Source organism: Eucalyptus grandis, chromosome 8 (assembly GCF_016545825.1).
Source record: "Eucalyptus grandis isolate ANBG69807.140 chromosome 8, ASM1654582v1, whole genome shotgun sequence".
NCBI lineage: Eukaryota > Viridiplantae > Streptophyta > Magnoliopsida > Myrtales > Myrtaceae > Eucalyptus > Eucalyptus grandis.
The window spans coordinates 35,081,733-35,105,277 of NC_052619.1; the positions used below are offsets into that span (position 1 = coordinate 35,081,733).

General features: G+C 36.9%; 1 protein-coding gene across 1 annotated transcript; it reads left to right on the forward strand.

Annotated features, from left to right (window-relative positions):
• Positions 1-15,445: 15,445 nt before the first annotated feature.
• LOC104414236 (probable proteasome inhibitor) lies at positions 15,446-20,449 on the forward strand. Its single transcript, XM_018860047.2, has 7 exons — positions 15,446-15,957; positions 17,823-17,912; positions 18,812-18,889; positions 18,983-19,017; positions 19,101-19,143; positions 19,235-19,312; positions 20,123-20,449. The coding sequence occupies exons 1-7, from the start codon at positions 15,839-15,841 to the stop codon at positions 20,193-20,195; spliced, it is 516 nt and encodes a 171-aa protein (XP_018715592.2). The 5' UTR covers positions 15,446-15,838; the 3' UTR covers positions 20,196-20,449.
• The last annotated feature ends 3,096 nt before the right edge of the window (positions 20,450-23,545 follow it).

Below are 23,545 nucleotides of genomic sequence, written 5' to 3' on the forward strand. Positions count from 1 at the left end.
GTTTTTGAATAGATAAAAGTTTCAATCTTTCAATCTTTTTTAATCACAATTAAAAGTGAAAATAAGAAATGACATTTCAAAGGAATTTAGTTGCTTATAGAAACAATTTTTTCATTTCTCAATGATCGCGAAAAATGATCAGTCATATCTATGAAAATCAAAGGTAAAAAAAAAAAATTATCCATAAGAATCTAATGTTGATTAAGCAATATAGACTCATGTGTGTTTATCAAATGGTTAAAAAGAAAGATGGAAATTTATTTGCAACTAAAACAATGAAGTCCTCTTGATTAAGCATAGTACTCCAAGTCTTGTCAACGTGAACTATTTCACATTTCTTGGACATGTCGATATTGAAAATTTTAGTTTAATAGAATTCCATCTCTAAAAATGCACAATCCATAAAGATTACTTGAAACATAACAAGATAAGTGCTTTTAAATTGCAGATGGAAGGCGTAAATAGAAATAAGCGCAAGTGCCATAACTTGGCACCGAGGGACACTTAACTGCCATAACTTTAAAATGGTACACTTGAGTGCTAGTTTTGAAGTTAAATGGGATACTTAAGTGCCACTCCGGCGAAGATCCGGCCAAATGGCTTACGTGGCGACTTTCCGGCGAGCTTGGTCCAAAACGGTGTCATTTTGAACGCTGCCGTGGCGGAGAAAATGCAAAAACGATGCCGCTTCGTGTCTACTTGTAAATAATAATATAAAAATTAATTAAATTAAATTTAAAATATTAAAAAACTTAAAAAAAAAGAAAAATTTAAAAATTTAAAAATTTTACGAAAAATTTAAAAATTAAGAAAATTTAAAAATTTAAAAATTAAGAAAAATTTAAAAAAATTTAAAAAATTAAGAAAAAAAAAATTTAAAAATTAAGAAAAATTAAAAATTTAAAAAATTTAAAAATTTAAAAAAATTTAGAAAAAGGGGGAGGTCGAACGGGCGGCTCCCTCTCCGCCGCCGGAGACCGTCGCCGGGAAGGGGGGACGGTTGGGGGAGGGTTGGCCGAGTCGGCCCCGGCCGACCGACGGCGAGGGCTGCGAGGGGTCGCGGGCCCTCGCCCGAGATCCGGCGAGGGTCACGTGGGCCCTCGCCGCCTCCTCCGCCGCCGCCGACGGAGGGAAGGGAGCCTCGGCCCCGTCGTCGGTCGGCCGAGGGCCGACGACCCCCGGCCGACCCTCCCCCTCCGTCGCCGGCCCTTCTCGGCAACGGCGGGAGGCGGCGGCGGCGAGGGAGCCGCCCGTTCGACCTCCCCCCCCCCCTTTTTTAAATTAATTTTTTTTTTATTTTTAATTTTTCTTAATTTTTTAATTTTTTTTTAATTTTTAAAAAATTTTTAAAATTTTTCTTCTTAATTTTTTTTTTAAAATTTTAAAATTTTTCTTATTTTTTAAATTTTTTTGAATATTTTAAATCTAATTTAATTAATTTATATATTATTATTTACACATAGACATGAAACGGCGTCATTTTTGCGTTTTCCGCCACGTCAGTGTGCAAAACGACGCCGTTTTGGATCAAACTCGCCAGAAAATTGCCACGTCAGCCATTTGGCCGGATTTTCGCCGGAGTGGCACTTAAGTGTCCCATTTTACTCCGATATTGGCACTTAAGTGTATCATTTTAAAGTTATGGCACTTAAGTGTCCCTCCGTGCTAAGTTATGGCACTCCAAGTGTCCCAACCTCCAAATGGAATATTAGTAAAGAAAGTTACTTATAGGTAAAAAGTTTTGACAAAATTGTCATGCTCCTCCTTAATCCAGCTTTCCTTGGACTTGTAGTGCTGTGCTCTTAGTAAAAGGTAATTGAGGTGAGTTTGGTTAAAGATGAGAGTGAGAAAGTATTAGAGTTGAGAGGTTATTAGGGTTCTGCCTCTTCCGCCAATGTAACTTTAGATCTAGAAGAGAAAATTAAAAAGAAAAAAGAAAAACAAGGCATCTTGATCCGTTTCAATTGGTTGAGTTTGGCATAATGAATTGAGAATTAGACCAGTTATTGTGGTTTTAAATTTTGAGAATCAAGAACCACCAAAAATTGGCAGATTCAATATGATTCTCATATTAGACCAATACTCGAGCTCATCCCTAAAACAAGCCCTCTCAATTTCGGAAATTTACAAAATTTCACCTACACATGTAAATAAATTTACTAAATTACCCCTTTTATGCTTAGTTTTGCCATTTTATCACTTTTCCCCATTCAAGATGCAACAAAACATTTTTGTAATCATTATTCTAGGCATGTCAGAATACTTTTCAATTCAAGCTAAATATTTACAATAGCTCAACCTATTATTATTGGAATCTAATCACGCATAGTGTAAAATTTAAACTTAATTAACAAACAATCAATCAACAAAATTCAAGATTAATAAGAAAATTAATATAACTTAGTTTATGGAGTTTTAACTTACCTTGAATGGGATCTTGAACAACCAAAGCCTTTAATTATCTTAAAAGCAAATACAGCTTTATTCTTTAAAACAATAAAACTAGTTTAATAAAAAAATAAAGTTTATTGATTTAATTAATAAGAATACTTGAAAAAATGAGATTAAAAGCTTAAACAACACAAATGTAGGACCTTGGCTTTTCTTTGAAAGGTTGGGAAGATGAATTGAAATGGAAAGTTGAAGGCTTAAAGATGGTGATGTGGGGATTCTTGGAGAATTGTCGTATGTATCATGGTAAAAAAGAGAGGTAAGTTGAGAAGACATCACAAGAGTTTGAAAAAGATAAGAACAATAAACCCAAGTTAAAAGTAATGATAAAGTTGGATTTGAAGCTCATAATGTAAAATGAATGAAATATGACCAACTATAAATGTTGCAAATAGGGGTAAATACACTAGAAATGTCAAAAGTTGTGTACATGGCTCACTTTGGTACCAAAAATTTATTTGGAATCACTTAAGTCTCAAAAAGTTTTAAAAAGATCATTTTAATGCCAACACCGATCTGATTGATTGGAAATCCGACGCGATAGTTTTTTTTATTAATTTTTGAAGTCGATGTGGCTTGTCGGAAAATACAGTCAACATGCAAACAATAAAATGATGCCGTTTAGGGTCTTTCCCCTAAGTAAGAACCCTAAATCCCCAATCTGAGCGCGTACTTTGATTTTCTCCTAAAGTTATAAGCTTACTCTTACAAATAGAGGGCATAAGTTTCAGCAGCAGCTTACATTCATGCTAAAAAAACGAATTAGATAGTGAGTGTTGTTGTTATTACGGATTACCAAGTCTGAGAATGACATCTTGGACTTGATTGTGTCCTACGAGAATATTCTATGGGTGCGGTAGATATAAAAAATGCTCAAAATACAAATATTTCAAATGAGTTAATGCAAAATTTTCCGGTCGAGTGACAAAGGTGATTTTGGAGCTACTTGAAAGCCAACATTAACCTCCGCCTACATTAATGGACAAGTTAGAGAATGTCGACTTAATGCAAGTTCAAATGAAGAGTTTAGCACCTGTGATCAACCATTTGAAGAGGGATGTTTCAAGGCTAAAAATTGAAAGAAACTTTTATTGAACGTTAATTCTGTTATTTTTTCTTGTGTAGTCTATTCAAATGTGAAGTGAGTAATGAGAAGGAGTTTGTATGCCTACTATAGTCAAAGATGTGGAATATGTACTTGTATTGGGTTATTTGTAAGTAAAGTGTGTTCTTGATTTGTTGCAATTTTTATATGGAACAAAAGGTTTTGTTGCAATTTATGGTAGAAATTGAATGTTAGAGTTTTTTGAAGCCGAATTAGAGTGATTCAAGGGAGGATTGAAGTCCAATTGGAGGGAAATGTGTACAAATTCGTGTGCCCCAATGGTCATGACTTGTGGACCACCTTAAGCCTTCTAGAAGGGGCCTTTTGATCTGGAAATTTGTTGTGGAGGCCAACTGTGGTGGTGGGGACCAAAGGAGGGGGCAAAGAGATGAGAATGTGACATTGGTGGCCCCCTCCAGCTCAAACCGGTTCCCTCCTTCCTCTTGTTGGTCGACCAGCCTCCATTGAAGATTAAGAAAGCTCAAAACTTGTAGGAAATCCATAGGAGAGATCCCCCATTGGCCGTCACACACCACCGGACACCCCTGCCACCGTTGTTTGCTGTCGCACGCCTTACACCTACCACGGACCCGTCGTGCGTCGCCCCTCCTCCCCGTGCATCGTTTGCCTTGTTCTCGCCATCTCTGGACTGCCTCAAGTCGCCGCTTAGCCCGTCGAGGCTCCATTGCTGCCATTCCAACCGCCTGGAAGCCCACCGGGCTCCGCCAAAGCTCTACCTACCCATTGTCAGTCCTTGCTTGCTCAGTTAGCTACTAGTCTAGCTTTTTCAGCCCCAATCAAAATCGAATGATAGTGGGTTTCCAGCCACTGTTTAGGCCATTTTCAAGCCATTCCCAACCCTATTTGGCAATCCCGCTTTGGAGTTTCTTGACCCTTGCCGCGTCCCCGTCATTTTGATCTAAGTAGATCATTAATCAAGTGGGTTTAACTCACTAATCCCTGCTTAGTAAGTTAATGACGTTTAAGGGTTGTTTAGTTTAGACTAAGTATGGATTGAGTGGATAGTTATATTAGATTAGCAATTTAATTAATCGTTATTGCATGTTAGGTGGTTAGAGTAGTGTAATTAGAGCATAGACAAGCTCTAGTATTTATCTAGAGTGGTTCAAAGATTTTCCAGGCCCATCTCGGCTTTCGATTAGGCTTTACGGGCCTAAGTTGCCATTTTTGGCATTTATTAATTAATTTCCGTAATTATTTAATTATATATTTATTTTCCAAAAATTAGACCGGGATAGCCGGTGACCAGAATTTTATGTTGATTGTTGTGGTGTAATCTATTTATTTAATTGACTGTTATTTTGTGCAAATCAAGTGTGATATGCAATTTTGGGGTATTTATCTCAAAATTTATTATTTTCAGCATTTAGTTAGAAAATAACCAAGTGTCGGTTTACAACACCAAAAAATGTTTTTATCGACTATATAAATGGTGGGAGTTTTGAAAGTAAAGATATTATATTTTTGGTTAAGGCCGACCGTGTACCCACGCATGAATATTTTTATCGGGAATCTTTAACACGAGGAAACTAGGCCAGGATAGTATGTTAATTGAAGAATTTAATAGTGGAATGCCACTTCCTTGTCCGTAGGTAATTAATCGTGTGATGATTTATAGTCGTAATAGGATGACTATCGAAAGCTAAGATGATGCATGTTGTGCGTGTTGTTGTGGGTTAGATCAAAAAAGCTGCCAAAGTATGGTTGTGCTTGTCGAGCCATAATTAACCGCGGAAGTATGGCCATGCTCATTGAGCCGTAATCAACTGCCGAAGTATGGCCGTGCTCGTTGAGCCATAATCAACTGCCGAAGTATGGCCATGCTCATTGAGCCGTAATTAACCACCTCATAAAGGTTATGCCCATTGGGCCGTAATCTACCACCTAACTTGGACAAGCTATGCCTGTTGGGTCGTAATTCACCGCTGAACATTTAGTAGGCCGTGCCCATTGGAGCATAATTAATAGTTGGAGTGAGTAATTGAAATGACCATTTAATGGTCCTATTGACAGGTAATCGACTGAGTTGATTGATCGAATCATTTGATTGATTGAAATGAATTTGTGAATTTGTGAATTATACTGATTTGCAGGAAGGAACTGAGGCGAAGGTAAGACTTCTCACTAGTGTTTGTACTTAAGTAGCCCTTAGGGCGTATTTTTTCCTTAGTCGGGGCTTAAGAGGTTGAACTTTCTGAGACGTCGTCTCACCTCGTTGTGGGATAACTTTTTCAGGTCCCTAGGTGGCGGTCGTGGAGGACCGGAAGCCCTGGAGCCTGGGAAGGTAGAGATCGAAGAATTAATGAACATGTCTGACTAGTGGATCATAGGACAGTTCCCTTTTTGTTGAGCCAATATTTTTGTAAACAATCTAGTACTGTAAATAAACCCGTTTGTTTATAAAAAGCTTGTTTTGGTTTGAAAATTTGGGGCCTTGCTTTTCTATCACATCTTGCTATTATCTAGGGACTTTATATTTGCTTCTGCACATGCATATTAAAATGAAAGGGTCAGCAATGCATCCTTGAACGTTGCTATTTAATTGACCGAAAGGGATGGGCATGTGCTCGGAGGATCGGGGCCTAACATATAGCCAACTAGAATAAATAATTAAACATCTACTCATTTTCATGGTGGAAACAAATGGAGAACTTCTCAAATTATTTACGGGGGCATGATAGAGGAAAATGACAAGAGAAGCTAGTACATGGTCAACCATCAAACTCTATCGAATCTGAATTGAAAAGTTACTAAAGTAAAGAGGATACTTACCTTATAGCGAGGCTTTCTATCTAACCTTTAGTAGGCATTATAATAGAGCCTTCTATCCTCCCTTTAGTAGGCCCAACAACAAGCTCTTCAATAAACCATATTCCTCGCCCTAAATCAATCATTGTATCTTGTTATTGATGTTGCTTTTTCAATTCACAACTTTTTTTATTGTGTCATTCCTTATGGTAATAGGAGCATGTTATATTTACCCTAGTCTTTCTCATCCTCTAACTTGATGCCTCTTATTACTGCATTTTTCATCTCTTTTTTGGCTTTTCTATTTGCTTCTTCTATGGTAAAGGTAGAGGAGGGCCTCCACTATTTGTTGACTCTCGAGATTTGCTACTTCTAATATGTTGCATCATGAATTGGTATGAAGTAAAGTATTAGTTTTTTTTTTTTTTAATACCAATCATCTAGGTAATCCTTTGAATTTTGTTACTTCATCTAAATGGCACAAATAGCATGGGCATAGATAATTCTATTTAGTTGCCAAGCTTGGCATGAATACTTTCTTCTATCTAGGTTGACAACATACTTATCATAATTTTCAATGATCTCATATCAATTATCTCTATTCCAAACTAAATGCCAAAACTTACTAGCAGCAACGTTTGCATCCAATCTTCTCACAATCTTATGACCACAATCTTTGGTCCACTTTGTAGCCTCATCTTTTTGCTTACGCAGTCTAGTCATGACCATAACTCAAATATCATCAAGTATGCTGATGATTGGTTTGCACCTGACCTCTAAAATTCTATCATTGAAAGTTTCACTAAAGTTGTTGTCAATGATATTACATTTGAATTCTTCATTGAAGAAGACCCGATACCAGTACTTAACTTATATCTGGAAAAGTACATAAAAACATTCATTTATCAGCTGCAACAACCCCTATTTGGCTAATTTAAAATCAGCTATGTTGATACTCTTCGCTATTTGCTAGAATTGCTTTTGCAACTTATCTCTTTTGAAGTTATTTAACTAGTTTGTGTATATGTGCCTTGCACACATTCTATGCTCAACATATGGCATTAACTCAGCCAATGCAAAAACAAGTCTCTACAAAAATTCCAACCAACAACTACAAGTTAGAAAAAAATATGCAAGTAATTAATATTAAAATGGAATTAATTGACAATGGTATTACTTTATGGTGGTTGCTTATGAATGCCCATTCTCCCCTATTGTTTATCTCAAGGTAGTCGTTAAATTTTTAAGAAACCATAACCAAGTCTATCTTCGTCATTGCCCAAGCTATCATAAATATTTGATTATTAGCATCTTTTCCCATAGCAGCCAACAATTCCCCTTTACATAAACCCTCTAGAAAGCATCCATTCAATCCTACAACTCTTCTACAACCAGCCAAAAAGCCCTGTTTATATGTATCAACATAGACATAAAATCTATCAAATCAAGACCCAAAATTAGGCAATGACATCTCTATAACCTCTACAAATACCTTACTAATCTCATACTTGCACATATTCTTTATTATACCAATCCATCAATATTTTCATCACCCTTAGCTTAGCTCTCTTGCATTGATTCCTCAACACGTTAACCCTTAATTGCTCATTCATTAACAGCTAAAATTGAGGACTCTTGATCTTGGGCATTACTTTGATAGTATTGAAAAAATGCTTCTACAACCACATATTTGTTACTCTTCTATTGTCAAACATAATTGGACAAGTATGCTCCTCCTGGAAAAATCTAATATGGAATGACCCATTTCTTACTCAACGCACCATAGAGCTTCCATGGATAATTGGGTTGTGAGCACTTTGCTCTCACAAATTCCTTCGTATTTCTAATGAATTCAACACTCCTTTGTTCAGTAATGGAGCTCTTGACAACAAGTTCTTTTAATTGTTTGGCATCATCAAATTTCATGCCCACAGATAAAACATGTTTATCAACAGTCGAATCGTAGCAATGGTACTTACTTTTTCTTCTGCATGCAGGTTCTTTATCATCATTGCTAAGCTCATTATCCGAATCAGCAGTTTCATCATCGCAACTTTCTTCATCTTCACTTCTGTTATCTTCAGCTGGAACTCTATCCCTATTTACTAGCTTAGGCATTTCTCCTAAAACTGCAAAATTTTTTTTGAGAAATTGTCTTGATTGTGTGAGTTCATCATCATATTTGTCACTTAGGAAATTTACTATTGTCAAATATTCATCTTCCGATTCACTAGATAAAACAACTTCCCATTTTAATCCAATAAAGCCTTCATCGCCCACATCTTCACCCGAGATTTCAAGACATCTCCTTGTTTGCTCATCTCTATCAATATGACTTGTCTCCCTCTTTTCCTTCACTTGCCTCTTATTTTGTCCTCCATTTAACCTAAACTCATTTTCTTGTTTACTCATCTCTTTCAATATGACTTGTCTCCCTCTCCTCCCTCACTTGCCTCTTATTTTGCCCTCCATTTAATGTAAACTCATTATCGACTTGATTACTCACTTGAATAGGATCACTCACTTTTTATCTTTTAGTGGTTTGCTTATCCTCACCATCCTCATCATCACTATAATATTCAATATATACTCTAGCTTCGTCACTATGAAGATAATGGTAAATGATAGCCTTAATACCATTATCGTCATTAAAATATCTCAAATCATCCTTAAATTCCTTCTCAGGAACACAATAATGCAGTTTTTGCACTTTCCATCTTAAAAAATAAACCAAATCCCTCACAAAATCAATATATGATGGCTTCTCAATATTGACATGGATAGTATCTTCATTTTCATGGGCATATTTCTAGTCCTTGACGCCAATAACAAACTCCCCACTATAGCCAACAATGACGCTTACATGATTCTCGTCCATGTCAATGCTGCACCCAAGAAAGAAAAAAAGTCATTAGTTTTGGGACCACATAGAATAATCAGTAATTTCACATGCAAGCCCTTGTCGTTTTGTCAAAAGAAATGAGCGGCTTACACAACTTTTGGCACCTGAGTGTACTTACCCCATTGCAAATAGCTTAATTCCGTGATTCCAAAGTAGATATTTGTTAATTTGTCAAGATATTTTGCATTTTAGTAAATAAATAAGAAAATCGGTGTCCATTTTAAATATGACAAGTCAAAAAATAAAATTCAAACCCATTAAATTATCAGCAAAAGCTATAGACGTTAGGAAAATCATAACTCAGTATAGTTAAAGTTTCGAACTTATTGGGATAAGAACACTACAAATGTCATAAATTTCGTATGGTGTCACTTGAGGACCAAAACTTTTTTTTTATACTACTTAATTGCTATAACTTCTGAAAAAAAAAAAAAAATCATTCACTTTGTTGGGAAAGTCCGCATGATGTTTTGTAGATGACAAACACAATTAAAGGATATTAATATGTGTCTTGGTTGAGTTAGCACCATGTGATATACACATAAACCAAAATGCAAATGGTGTCATAATCAGTATCAGGTGTATCAGTATCAGGTGTGATCTTGATTAGGGGTGAGCAGCGGTCTAGGGTCGACCACTGGATCGACCCCCTGGACCGGCCCAACCCTGCCGGTCCTGGTCCGGTTCCCAAGGGGACTGGGTCGGTCCTTGGTCCTGAAATTCCATGACCAACACTGTGCGGGTTGGTCCTCGGTCCTAAGAATTTTGGGTCGGTCCAACCCTGGACCAATCCTGTATATTATATTATATTATATTATATTATATTATATTATTTATAATTCTTATATATATTCAAACCTAAGTAAAATGTTTGTTATATTATATTATATTGAGATGTTCTATCAATAACACTAATAGTAATTTCAATTTAAAACTTTTGTTGAGTATTAATTATGTGTTGTTTGTTTTGTTTTCAGTGTGTTTAGAAGTTCAAGTGAATTAACAAGATGTTGAGTTATATATTCATGGTTTATATTAAGTATTTTGAACTTTTATGGTTTAATTGTATTCTACTAATAAATTTTAGCTACACTTTGCTTTTCAATTTGTGTCAAATGGTAGAAGTTTTTGAAGAGTAGAGTAGTACTACAGTTGGTACGGTGATTTGCTAGTCAAGTGGTGTGAAGCTCATTTTTTGGTTAAGTGAACTCTACATGATCAAATGCAGGAAAACGCTTTTGCATATGTTGTTATGAATATTAAAGATAGATGATTACAAGAACTTTCAATCTTGTCCCATATCTCAATGAGCGGTTAGCAGGTACGAAATTTCTATTATTGTGTTATTTTAAATTTGCTAAATATATATTGGTATTTATAGTTTAGTTGTACAATGCCGCATTGTCGATGGATGTGTAATTTGAATGTGTAGGTTTGCTTTTTTATGGAGTATAAAAAGATAAGACGAAAAAAATTATCGATCGGTCTCGGGTTGACCCTGGAACTGGACCGAACCCATTGGGTCGGTCCGGTCCTTGGTCCCAGGCTCAATAGGGTCGGTCCTCGGTCCTAAAATTGAGGACCGACACTGTACGGGTTGGTCCTAGGGTTAGGGGGTGGCCCGGACCAACCCGGACCATGCTCACCCCTAATCTTGATAAGCTTAGTGCTCTGCAATAATCAAGAGTGCTTGATTATTGTTGATGTCTAAGGTGAACAAGGTATTGGGTAAGGAGATGTCTACAAGTTGGAAGGATCTCTATAAAGGTGAACAAGCTGGAAGGACCTTGATCGAGAGAGAACAAGTTGAGAAGAACAGGAATGCTCATGATGGCTTGGAAGGACCAAGATAAGGTGAACATTTGATGGTGAACAAGCCTAGAACAACAATGTCCGTTGAAGCTTTGAAGGACCGCACTAGTGAAGGTGATCGGCTTGGTAGAGTCACAATCATCATAGATGCTTGGAAGGACCGAAAGATAGAAGATGGCAGATCAATATTAGGACAACAGATTGTTGGCTAGGGTAGTTCTCTTCGATTGAGGTGGAAAGATAGTATCAATGCGATGACAAGGACTCAATAGCGATGTTGGTGTCTTTGAAGGTCTTTGGATTTTAACTAAGTTAATTAGTAAAGATGAGGAATCAACAGGGATGCTGATATCCTTAGAAGTCTTTGAAAGTTAATGAAGCCAAGAGGCTAATTGGATGACTGATCAGAAGTCATTCTACATGGACAGACTCCTAATAATCTATACTCCTGATTATATGGGTAAAGGGAGGTGCAGATATCGAACTTTGAAAAGTCGTGTTTGCATGTTAGTTGATTAGAACGTTAATCAACACTAATAAAGCAATTGCAAAGGCTTAGAATTTGCATAAGGTGTACAGGAGATGATTAGAGCAGTTATGATAACTTTGATAGAAGACAGACACTGATATGAGCAGTTTGACTAGTTTGGGAAACTGCACTGCGCTAGTGAGCGAGAAGGAGCCGTTGTGCTGGTGACAATGCTAATACCCATAACTACTTCATGGAGCTGAGTTGCAAACACTTATCTAAGCCTCGGATGGCTGTGTACATGCAATTCAAGAGAAGTAGTGAGGTTAGGGGAGTAAAACAAACAAATCGAGTCTTAGCTCTTCAGTCTTTTTCTATGTCTTGTATTTGTCGATAGCAGCAGTGATGCTGGTTTTGTCTTTGTGCGGTGCTATTGAGTTGTAATAGCAAGTAGTTAATTGTACAAGTGTAAGAGTAGTGCTTGTGTGCTAATAGTGTGATCTATCATGTGAAAAGAACAATAATTGCAGGTTGTAACTTGCAATACCTAATTACTAGTGAATTTCGGCCTGATTGTGACTATAATCTTGAGAGTGGATGTAGGTTTGAGGGTAAAACCAAACCACTATAAAGTTCAATGTGCTATTTTCTATATCTTCATTATTTGTTCAACAGCACCGCACACGATTACATTAATCTATTTATTAGCACCACTCTTGATTAGGTATTTATTCATAAGTAGCACTCTTGATTGTGTTAAATTGTTTCTACTGCTAGTGAAGTTTTAACTTGTTATATTATGTAAAATATCTTTATAGTTTCTCATTCAATCTAGTCTCACCCCTCTAGGTTGTATGTTAGCCCTAACACACTTGAGTGCCATCATGCCAAGAACTTAAAAAAAAAAAACCTTCACCCCTAAGTGTTGGAAGTCAAACGTGGCATAGAACTTATGACGAACATTTTTAAAAAGTTATGGTATTCGAATGATCGATTGAAAAATTATATGACACTCAAGTAATAAAAAAAAAGTTATGATATTCAAATGAACGTTGTTCATAAGTTGCAACACTCAAAGAGATTAACAAAGAGTTATAACACTTAAGTGAGCACTGTAAGAAAGTCATGGCACTTGTGATATCATTATCTCCAAAATTATTCTACACATTCTTCAAAGCATATAGGTCCCCACCAAAAAATACTATGGTGATAAGTTTTACATCGTTACTCCATATAATTAATCTATATATAAATATCTATTATTTTGAGCATATTGAAATTAGAAAACACACATTTTTAATCTATTTCCTTGAATTATAACTCCTCACAGTTTTACAAGCCTTATAGAATCACCTTTTGAAAAACCATGTACATGGAAAATATCTTTCGAATTTTCCGCACATCACAAAATTAGTGACTTCATTGAGTTTTTTTTCAACATCATCCAAAAATTCATGTCAATTGTTTATTAACTTTTTATCTTACGTATTATTAATGTAAAAAATTCAGAATGTGACAAAGTCAGCTAGTGAAGTGTACGTGTGGAGAATTGGTCTGTGAAAACTAGAGCTCTTAGGTGTGGCGGTTTGGTTACACATGGGTGAGACAAGCATCCCTGTAGCCCTATTTTTGTTTGTAAGTCTTCAGTGGTACGTCATCAATTTTCTAAGCACGTGTGATGTTTTCTTTGAAAATCGTCAAATGCTGCCAAAACAATTATTTTACGTCGTTGTTGGTTAATGAAGTTATTTTCTTGTGCATAGTGGTGGGACTCCATTTGTGCGGAAGAGCGCGTATGAAGTTGTCAATTCGAATGCATAATCCATTCATACTTATCGAAAAAGACATGACATGACAATGACATGGCGAATTCAAAATTTAGATAGTGGAAGAATAATATGTCATGACATTGTTTATATGTAATATGATATGCCTAACTAATTAGACTTTCCATGGCTTCTTGTTGAATTGTTTGTTCACCTTCTATCCAATGGTCGTTATAAGCATATTGTTGTGCTCATGCTCTATAAACTATTCACCTTCCATTACCTGCACGGCTGCTTCCTTGACGGTTCTTCACTTTTGTCGCTGCCGGATGTGTGCGTAGATTGTGGTTCATCTAGCCTTTCGTGGCCTCCCCCGCTGCTTTTCGTCTCCTCCTGCCTTTATTTGGCTGTTTTGCTTCCTTAAGCTCACCCTTGCGGTCCTCTTTTGCATTCGGCTCCCTTCCACTCACTCTGACTTGTTGTCTTGTTGAGTGTAAGTTTTGTGACGCTAGATATTTTGTATTTATTGGTTAAAGCTCAATATATTCTTACCCTTCACCAAAAAAAAAAAAAAAAACTATTCACCTTCCATTGGTCTCTCCAAGCGTTAGTTAACTATTAGTCTACAGCCTGTTTACTCCAAAAGTTATTATTGCCTTAGAAGCCTTTCCCATCCGTTATTAGGTTCCCCTACCATAGAAGCAAAACCTTCCATGCTTTCAGACATCTTCTTTACAATCTTATCTCCATATTGGCTTGTTTATATAGAAGTTGTTCTACGCTTTCAAATTTACATTCGTTTGATTATATCGTTGTTGTGAACTTCCCTAAAAGTTGGGATTAGTGAGTGAGTGCGCTTAGAGGTAATCTCGAGCGAGAACGAATGGTCCTCATACTTGATGTGCTAGTCTTTGTTCTATGCGAGTTTTCCTGAACCTTTATCTTGCGTAACATTAGGAAAATATGATTTGCTTTGCTCTATAATATTTTATCATCTTTAGAGTCACCATCAACCTATTAGGGATGGTCTATCTTTATTGTGAATCATCTACTCAACATGCTCACTATCATCACATAAGCTTATCGTGTTATTCCATGAAAGACTTTCAGCATCCTCATTCAATCTATTCGACTCCGCTTCTGAGTTGTATTGTTAGCCTCAACAACAATTGATTAAAGAGGCTTACCAATTAAACATGGCAAGTGATTGGTGTTAAAGAGAAAATCACGTGTGATGGATTATCCGTGACTTATTAATTAACAAAATAATGATCAATAACCTCAGCGCACAACTTGTGTGGCGACGCATCGAGTCGTTCAGTAATTACAATTGATATGCTTCACTCCAAATTCTAACGATTCAAAGGTTATTACATGCATACCGCACAATTGATCAAATTGGGCTCAAATTAAATGAACATCCATCGGTCACGTGGTAAAGGAACATCACAAAGCATGGGCCAAACAATACAGAACAAGAGTAAGGAGCGGGCTCATCACATCAACCAACACTTAAAAACAAAATCCTGATTTAGGCCTAAACCTTCTGCAAGTGCCGGGTTTTAAGTATTCTAAGCCAGTCTGATGTGATTCAAGTTTGATGGGCCACATATGGCTTTAAAAGCTTAGGATGTCTATTTTAGTTTCCGGGATAAATGTATTAGAAGTCTCAAAACTTGTTATGAAAGAGCAATTAAGTCTAAAAACTCTAAAACTTGTAACGAAGTATACTTGAATCTTAAAACTTTCAAAAAATATAATTAAATCCTAAAACTTGTTAATTTGATCCAATCAAGTACATTCTTCAATTGTACTTTTGAAAGTTTTAAGATTGAATTATACTTTCATAATAAATTTTAAGATTTCATTGTACTTTTTGAAAGTTTTAGAATAGTATTGCATTTAAAAAAAAAATTAAGACTCAATTGTATTTTCGTAACTACTTTTAAAATTATTATTGCACATTTCTTGTTTCTCCAATTGACAACTTTTTTAGGTGAGGCCCACAATTTTCCGAAATTAAAGATTAGGCCCAATTGATTAGACTGATCCCTAAACGAAAACTGCATACCAACTCAAATAATATGAAACTTACACGATTGGAAAGCTCTTGAAGTCTCCACTGTCTCCTACAATTCTCCAGTTTTTAAAAACTTTAGGGAAAAATTCAAATGAGGGCCCGAAATTGAATCACTCAGAGTTAGAATTTGTTTCAAATAAGAGTGGCAAATCACTCTTAAATAAGATCCTGAACTCGCCATTCGGGTAAATCTTGGTCAGCGGGTTCTGTGATTGTTCCGACCACTGGAGAAGGGAAATTTCTTGCATTGCTCGGACCGCCGTCTTTTCCTTCACGCTTCCTGAGAATCCCAAAAAAACAAGGAAAACATGTCCCCATCTTTCCACCTTTCCATCAAGTTTGCAACTGTTGCGTTGGAATCCTTTATTCATCCTAATCTAAATTTAAAAAAAAAAAAAAAAAAGATTCTCTTCCCCCTTCCGTCTTCTTCTTCTTCGACGTCCTGTGAGAATATCCAAGTTCTTCCGGCGAAGATCGACCGACGATGGAGTTCAAGAAGTCCAAAGCCGTGCCCAGCGTCGTGCAAGCCTCCAGGCCTCCGTTCCGGAGCTGCCACGACTGCCTCGGTTTTGACGCCCACGCGTCGTTCCTCGCTTCCGGCAGGTAGTTCGGTTCTGTTTTATATGTTATATATTACCTAGCTGTCTCTGCTTTTTATTTTTGGTTATTTCCCAAGTTTGAACGTGTATGAATTCATCTGAGGATGACTGACATGCAGTCCCATACTTGACTGAGCCGGATCATGGTGTTCGTGTTTTGCTTAAAAACGATAAATTTTTCTTTCTTTTCACACTTTATCTCGGCAACGAAGTCAGATGATATGTGCACTGCATTCATACTCCATTCAAGACCATAAATGCTTGTGCGTTGGGGATGCTTGTTTTAACTGCTCTTCTAAGTTTTATGAGAGTGATTTGATGACTAAGAAGTCTGCCGAAGTTTTGTCAAGGGGTAAGGTAACGTAGTGTTGTAAATCAAAAATTTGCTTGGGGAAGTACTTTTGATTTCTTCCCTTGGCTCAAATCGAGAACATCCGGTTTGGTGTGGATCTAGCCTTTTGACTTTAGCTATGCTTCTGACTCTATCTTGTCTTAGTTAGAGTGGTTCTATATATAATCTTTCGCTTGCTTAATATGTTCCATGGAAAAGGGGTACCGACTGAATTATAAAAGTAAATGATGATTTTGGTCTTTGAATATACTTCCTATGCCTAGCCAGAGAAGTTCATTCTGCAATTCTATGTGATTTACTCCTTATCTTTTGTTGGAAAGATGATATTGCCATGGTATGATCATGTTCTATTTAGCTTTTATGAACTTCTTGTCTGGGCACAATAAACTATTATATAGTTATTTGACTTGAATCTCATTTATTTGACTAGTTATATGAGTGATGTAATTAAGCTCTCCGTGTGAATTGGGAGATGGGTCTTCAAATCCTTTACATTCTATGTTGTGCAGGACCTTGTTTACTCTGCATAATGATCTATATCATATGTACTTGCATGAGTTGTGTGGTGTGTTAGGGCGCGTTTGGTAACGTTTCTGTTCCAAAATTGTTCCAGGGAACAAAAATAGAAAAAAGTGTTTCTGTTCCGGGGAACAATTTTTGACCAGAAAGATGCGTTTGGTAAACTTGTTCCGGGAATAAAAAATGAATAGAAACACGTTTGGTAAATTTTTATTCTTTTTTTGTTTCTTTTAATTTTTTAATATTTTTATTTTATTTTTCATTTTTTCTTCTTTCGGTTGGTCGCCGGCCTCCGGCAACCAGCCGACGGGGCCAGCCAGCCTCGCCCAGCCACGCCGAGGCTCGCCGGCCCCGAGGTCGCCGACCCTCGACGGCGTCGCCGGCCCTCAACGGCCGATCGCTGGCCATGGCCGAGGCCGCGCACCGGCCAAAGAAAAAGAAGAAGAAAAGAAAAGAGAGAGAAATAATTTTTTTGTTTCTTCAGATGTGTTTCGAACAAGAAACAACTTTTTTGTTTCTTGTTTCTGTTCCATATATGTTTTGGGAACAAAAAAATAATTTTGGAACAAAAACGCAAACAAACGCGTTTATTCCTTTTTTGTTCCCAAGAACAAAAAAACAAAAAAAGTGTTCAGAAACAGAAACAAAGAATAAAAACATGCAGGCCCTTAAAATCTCTCCATTCTTCAATGAGAAATGCTTGATGATAATCTTATTAAGTATCCTGCGTTCCACATGAAAACAAACAATTGTTTACAATGTGAGTTTGTTTCTAGTGATGGAATCTAAGTTGATCATTCACTTGTTCTGCTATTATCATATAAGGCTGCGACACTATGGGCATTTAAGGTACGGTGGTCGGTAAAATGAAGTTTTAGATGATTGCCTGCTTTAACATGTGCGTTCCTTTTGGAGACGCATAGCTAGATTTTGCCTTGAGTCAGTTTTTTCATCTTCTCTATGCTTTATATTTTAAAGGATTTCTTCTTCATTTTCAGAAGAGAAAATAGTGAAGGATTGAGACAACGCATCAACGAGCCTGGTCTTGCTGCTCGTGAACATTGGGGTCCACACTTTCATCCTTCGGGGTCTCTCTCTCTCTCTCTCTCTGCGCGCATGAGTGCGTGTGTGCAAAGATCCTGACAATCTTATCCAGTGTCTTTTAAACTGAGGACAATGAAAGTATCTAATTACTGCTAGAAACGAGGTTTTGAGAGACGTTAAAGCTGAACTGCTAATGTTTGCAAGTTCCTAAGGTTGTCCTATTTTGAAAATATATCGCATCTAGAATGTTGCACACTGAAGTATATAACATTGGCCGCTTGGAGTTGCTGTTTCGAATTACAGAAAGTCTAATATTTTGTGCTCCATGAGACTCTTGATAATAATTATCTTCTCCATTACTCTTGCCGGCTATGAACACAATAAGGGGGTGGGAAATGCCTACATTGTGATATGGCAGTTCTGGTTGATTCAATGTTGGTAGAACAGGATATAACTAGGATAACTGAACAGGAGAGATGTAGAAAAAGCAAGTAACATAGAATGAATATGTATCAGTCACCTATCGATATAACAAAATGTGGGAGGAGCTCTCTATACCGTGGATAACGAGAGTTTAAGGATCAACATATATTATGTTCTGTGATGTGTGGAATATGAGAGTATTGCATGTTTAAATATGATATTCATGAATTGGTTCTAGGCGTGAATTAGCAGTTGGAGAGCCAGCTTAAAGCAGTATAATCCTCTGTCTATGAGACTTTTTGTTTGGTTCATATTGGAAATATCTTGCCACTTCCAATTATATGCAAGTAGATTGCGTGAATTCTTATCTATCAAAATGTTTATCAATAAGACTATCTTCTCACTTATTTCGATATGTCGTACCATATTTTTTGCCTGAAGGCAAAAAGGGTACTGTTCCACTGTTGTTTCTTGCATCGAGTGCATTTTTCGTTTCTGCCCCTCTCTCTCTCACGCGCAGAGTTGTATGTCCTCCTGTTTATCCTCTTGGTGGCGGTGACCTTATTATCGGGCCTGGGGCTGGAATGTACCCAACCAGGTTCCTAGCTGATCTTTGCTTATCATCCTTTTTTTTTTATTGTTTGACGCTCCCTGATTGATTAGAGATTATTTTTCTTAACTTTTTATGCAGGGGTGGTTATGGTAGCAGCAGGAGTATGCTTTTAGGTTTGTGTATATTAGGTATTTCTAGTTCTTTCTCAATCACTGTTTTTCAAGAGGTTAACAAGTGTAGCAATCTGAGCTTGCAGGACCCAGAGATCCCAGTTGGTTCGGCGGAGCCGGAGCCCAACCGTGAGTGTCTTCTCTCCCTGTCACCGTCTCCCTCTCTTTGTGTGCGCACACGCCTGTTGCCTGTTGACCTCCACTTGATCATTTGAAACAGGGGTATCCCTCCGGGTGCTCGTTTTGATCCATATGGTCCACCTGGTGTGCCTGGTTTTGAGCCTAGTCGATTTGTCAGGTAATTATATCTTCTTGCCTTGACATATGATTTGACTTCTCTTAACTGGAGTCTGGCCTCGCATACTCATTTCATTTGTGGCCAATAGACATTCTAATGTCTCATGTTACTGGAGTTTGTCGTGGGAATTGTCTGTGTCGGTTTAATAGAAAGAGAGATGAGGCCATGGAGTATAAACGCATGTTCAAATTTGTAATATGAGGTTTTGCAGGTTTAAGAAAATAATGTTTTTGGTCATTCTGGGTAATAACCTATGAGGGGAATAATAATGAAAGGAGCAAACTTGATGTAGAACAACATACAAATGCATTTATGGAAACATTGGAGCATTATAAGAGCATCTCACAAATCAAAGAGAATTCCGTGATCTTCGAGATTACAAATGTGTTACAATATTTGATTAATGTGTTTTCCTTGATTTCCGAGATGTCACAAATTTCAAATTTGTTTTACAGATTTTTTAGTTGTGTTTTTATAACTTTCCCTTTTATCGATATATTTTCCTTAATTTGTTATTTGATTTCAATTATTTGGTTATTTTCTAGATGGCAACCTCCTTATAAATAGTCGTCTAAGATATTGTAATCTGCACTTTTTTATTCAAAATAAACACTATTTTTGGAATCATTTCTAAGCATAACTTCCTTTGCGTCACCGACACCGAGAGAATCCTCGTTTTGAATGAATCCAATATTCGTATCAATTCTGATTGCGTGATGGAATGCCGATACCATGTGGGCTGAGATTCTTTTCTTTTCTTTTGAAATTTGATTTAGTCTTTTACGTATTTGCCAAACTTCATACCGACAGAAACCCGAGGAGACCTGGTGGCGGGGCACACCCAGACTTGGAGCACTTCCGGGACGTTTCGGATTTCATCTGAATCGACCACGAGAAGGAAAATCAAGTGGAAGAGATGTGGCGAAAGTAAAATGTTGCTGCTCAGAAACATTCTCCGCCCTTATAATTTGGCTTTCTGTCTGCCTGAGTCGAATGGTTCTCTGTATATTTCTATGTCGATAAGTTCTTTATTGTGATGGTAATGGTTTAATTTGCGTTGCTGCTTCGAATGTGAAAACTTGGCTCTGGCGCATCCTGCTGATCTCTAAAGCTGCGCCGGATGAGTGTTTTCTTCAATAGCCTTTTAACATTTGAAACTTTTCGTGTTTAACAAATGTTGATGCTACAATTTAAATATATAAATATATATAATATATATGTATGTATACACGCACACACAAGTTTGCATAATCTTTTTTTTTTTTAATTTGTATAATATTTAAATTTTCACGGGAGAGTAGAAAAGTATTTGATAGTAAAATTTAGTTTTAAATTGGTTTGGTTTAAAACAAACGACAAATATAAGGGTGAGCAAAACAGGTAGATGGAGCTAGACCAAACTTGCTAGTTTTGGATGGTTGTGCAGATTCCCAATTTCTTAAATTTAGAACTGTTGTATATCAATCTAATTTTTTGTTTTAAGTGTGGATCCACCCACCCGGATTATTCAGACCAAACCAAAATATCATCTTGCTTTTGTCATGACTCTAAGGAGAGAGAGAGAGAGAAGGAGATAGAGAGGAGAGGGAGACAGATGGCAGCCATGGCTATGGAGGAGAAGATGATCATGTAGGGATGTGCAATGCGAATCTGATCGGACAATTTTGGGCAGTTCTCACTTTTCAAGGACACTTGCCCAATTATTCTACAAAATTAGATCCAGTGACGATCAATTTTCAATTTGTGATTTCAAAGTCAAAACTAAACTGATTATTTCATAAGGAAAGGGGAACTTTCTTTTGTTGGTCTGGTTTTTGAGGAGTCCTTGGACACCAAGTGTCAAAACTAGATATAGGAGAACACTTAAATACCAAAAGTTCATAAATATATACTTAAGTGTCAAAATCAGACCAAAATGAATTAGTTAAATGTCAATGCCAAAAAATTTCAATCAAAATACTGATGTCACATTTTTTCAGTAAAATAAGTATGAAATGATGTTGTTTTGCATACTAAAATGACTAGATAAACTAAAAACGATGTCGTTTTGAAAGTTTACGTGGCTAAATAAGCTAAAAATAATGTCGTTTTGTCTCAAATTTGAATTTTAATATAAATATTAATTTAATTTAATTTGAAACTAAATTAAAAAAGAGTTTGCAAAAAGTTGGGCCAGGGCTTGCACAGCCCTCGCCCAGAGTTCTACAAACCTTATATATATATATAATTTAATTAATATTTATATTAAAATTCAAATTCAAGGCCAAAAATAATGTTGTTTTATCTTTTCTTTACTGTCTCAACTTTCCAGCAAGTCATTCCAGCAAGCAAGTCACCTGACTTATATTATTAAAAATAAGTTACATTAGATTTTCGGCATCTTTCTACTAAATTTTCTCTTTTTCAAATAAAGCGATATTTAAGTACATTTTTTACAATTTTTAACACTTAAATGCCGTCGTGTCAAATTTTTGGCACCTACATTGTACTTCTGCTAGCTTTTAAGACTTGAACGGATCAGCTTCCGTCTGTCCTTCGCTTTTAAATTCGTTCAGAGGGTTGTTAGCTACTCAATCTCGGTCAAATGACTTTGAATCTCTCCCTACATCTTGAGACGTGATTATGGCCAAGCAGCTAAGCCAACGACCTAGACAACTCTACATCCTTGACAAAATAGCGTGAGGTGGTTCTTGTAAGTCGCTAACCACAAATCTCTGAAATCAAGTACATGTGGTAGGCATTTAGCTGAAATGATATAAATGACTCAACACCAGTTCCGAAGAAAAAAGAAGATAGCATAATTGAAAACAAAAAGAATGAAATAAGAAGGGCCAAAATGCAAGCCGTGGCTCATCATTCACCATCTTCTTCTGTGAAACTAGAAGTTTCAAGTCTGCAAATCCCTTAGATTTTTTTGGTTTTTTAGCTGCGTTTGGTTCAATATTTGCAAGGGGCTTTGAGTCCAATATAAATATTGAAAGCCCAAAGCTTATTGTATTTGGTAAAAAAAAAATTTGCAAATGGACTTTGAGTTGAATGTACGTTGAGCAAAAAAAACTTTTGTAATAGACTTTGATAAGTATAATATATTTGAAAATTGAACTAAACCCTTCGCCGGACCAACAAAAGGCTATCTCCTTTTTCAATTAAAAAATAATAATCATGGGCAAAATTGGAAATATGAAAAATTAGTGAGGGTAGATTTGAAAGGGAAAAAATAATTTTAGCATTCAACGGAATGTTGAAAGCTCAAAACTAGTCTCTACTAGCTTTGGGTTTTCAGCATTTTGAAGACAAGTTAAAGCTGAAAGCCGACTTCAAAATTAAACCAAACAGTCCAACATTTCCTAAGGGGTGATGAACATGGGAGGCAGAAGAAAACCTTTGCCGCTGAAGCTGTTTTAAATTGGCAATCAGAGACTCTGTTAGCACACAACAATAGTCCTTGGAAAAACTGAACCAAACGCAACCTCTTTCTCTCTAGAAAAACCATTTGAAGCATCGCATTGTGATAAGATCAATATTGAGATTTCCGTTGGCTACGCTACAACAGTGAAGGCACCGTGTTGATGAGGTGGCTTTATGTTGGTCCCCATCATCTCTGCCCTCTACCTTCCCCCTCACCCAGTGGTTTGCCTTCCACTGGTTCCACTGGATTAGGTGGTTCGGTTCTCGGTTCCAGGAACTTGGAACAGATCCTCCTGGTTTGGTTACCGGTTTTTGGGTGGAATCGGACCGGATTGGACTAGGAACTTATAACCCTTACCTTTGGAGGTGGCGGCATTGGAAAGGGCCAAGGAGGTGATGGACGGAGGAGAGCTAGGACGGCAGTGAGGTGGAGGTAAGAAGCGAATAACGAGGTTGACTTAATTAACTGAATTGGATGATGGTCTGAATGCTCGGAAGGGAAGGATAAAAAAAGAAAGGAAAAGCGAAGGAAAAAGATCGGAACAAATAACGCCGATTCATCCGACGTCTAGTGGCGTTATTCATTGAAAAGATAATGGAGGCTAGATTTAAGCGTAAAGTGAAAGTAGGTGTTTTTTACTAGATAAAAAGAAGTAAAAACCAGCTTTGCGACTTGATATACCCTAAGGAAATTGAGCCTTCAAAAAAATGTCCAGGAATTATGTGCTCATTTATTATCTAAGTGGCCTAATGTTTGTGAGAGGAAAAATTATCACAATAGAACTACAAAATAGAGAGACCACGTGCTTCATCGCAGGAGAAAGT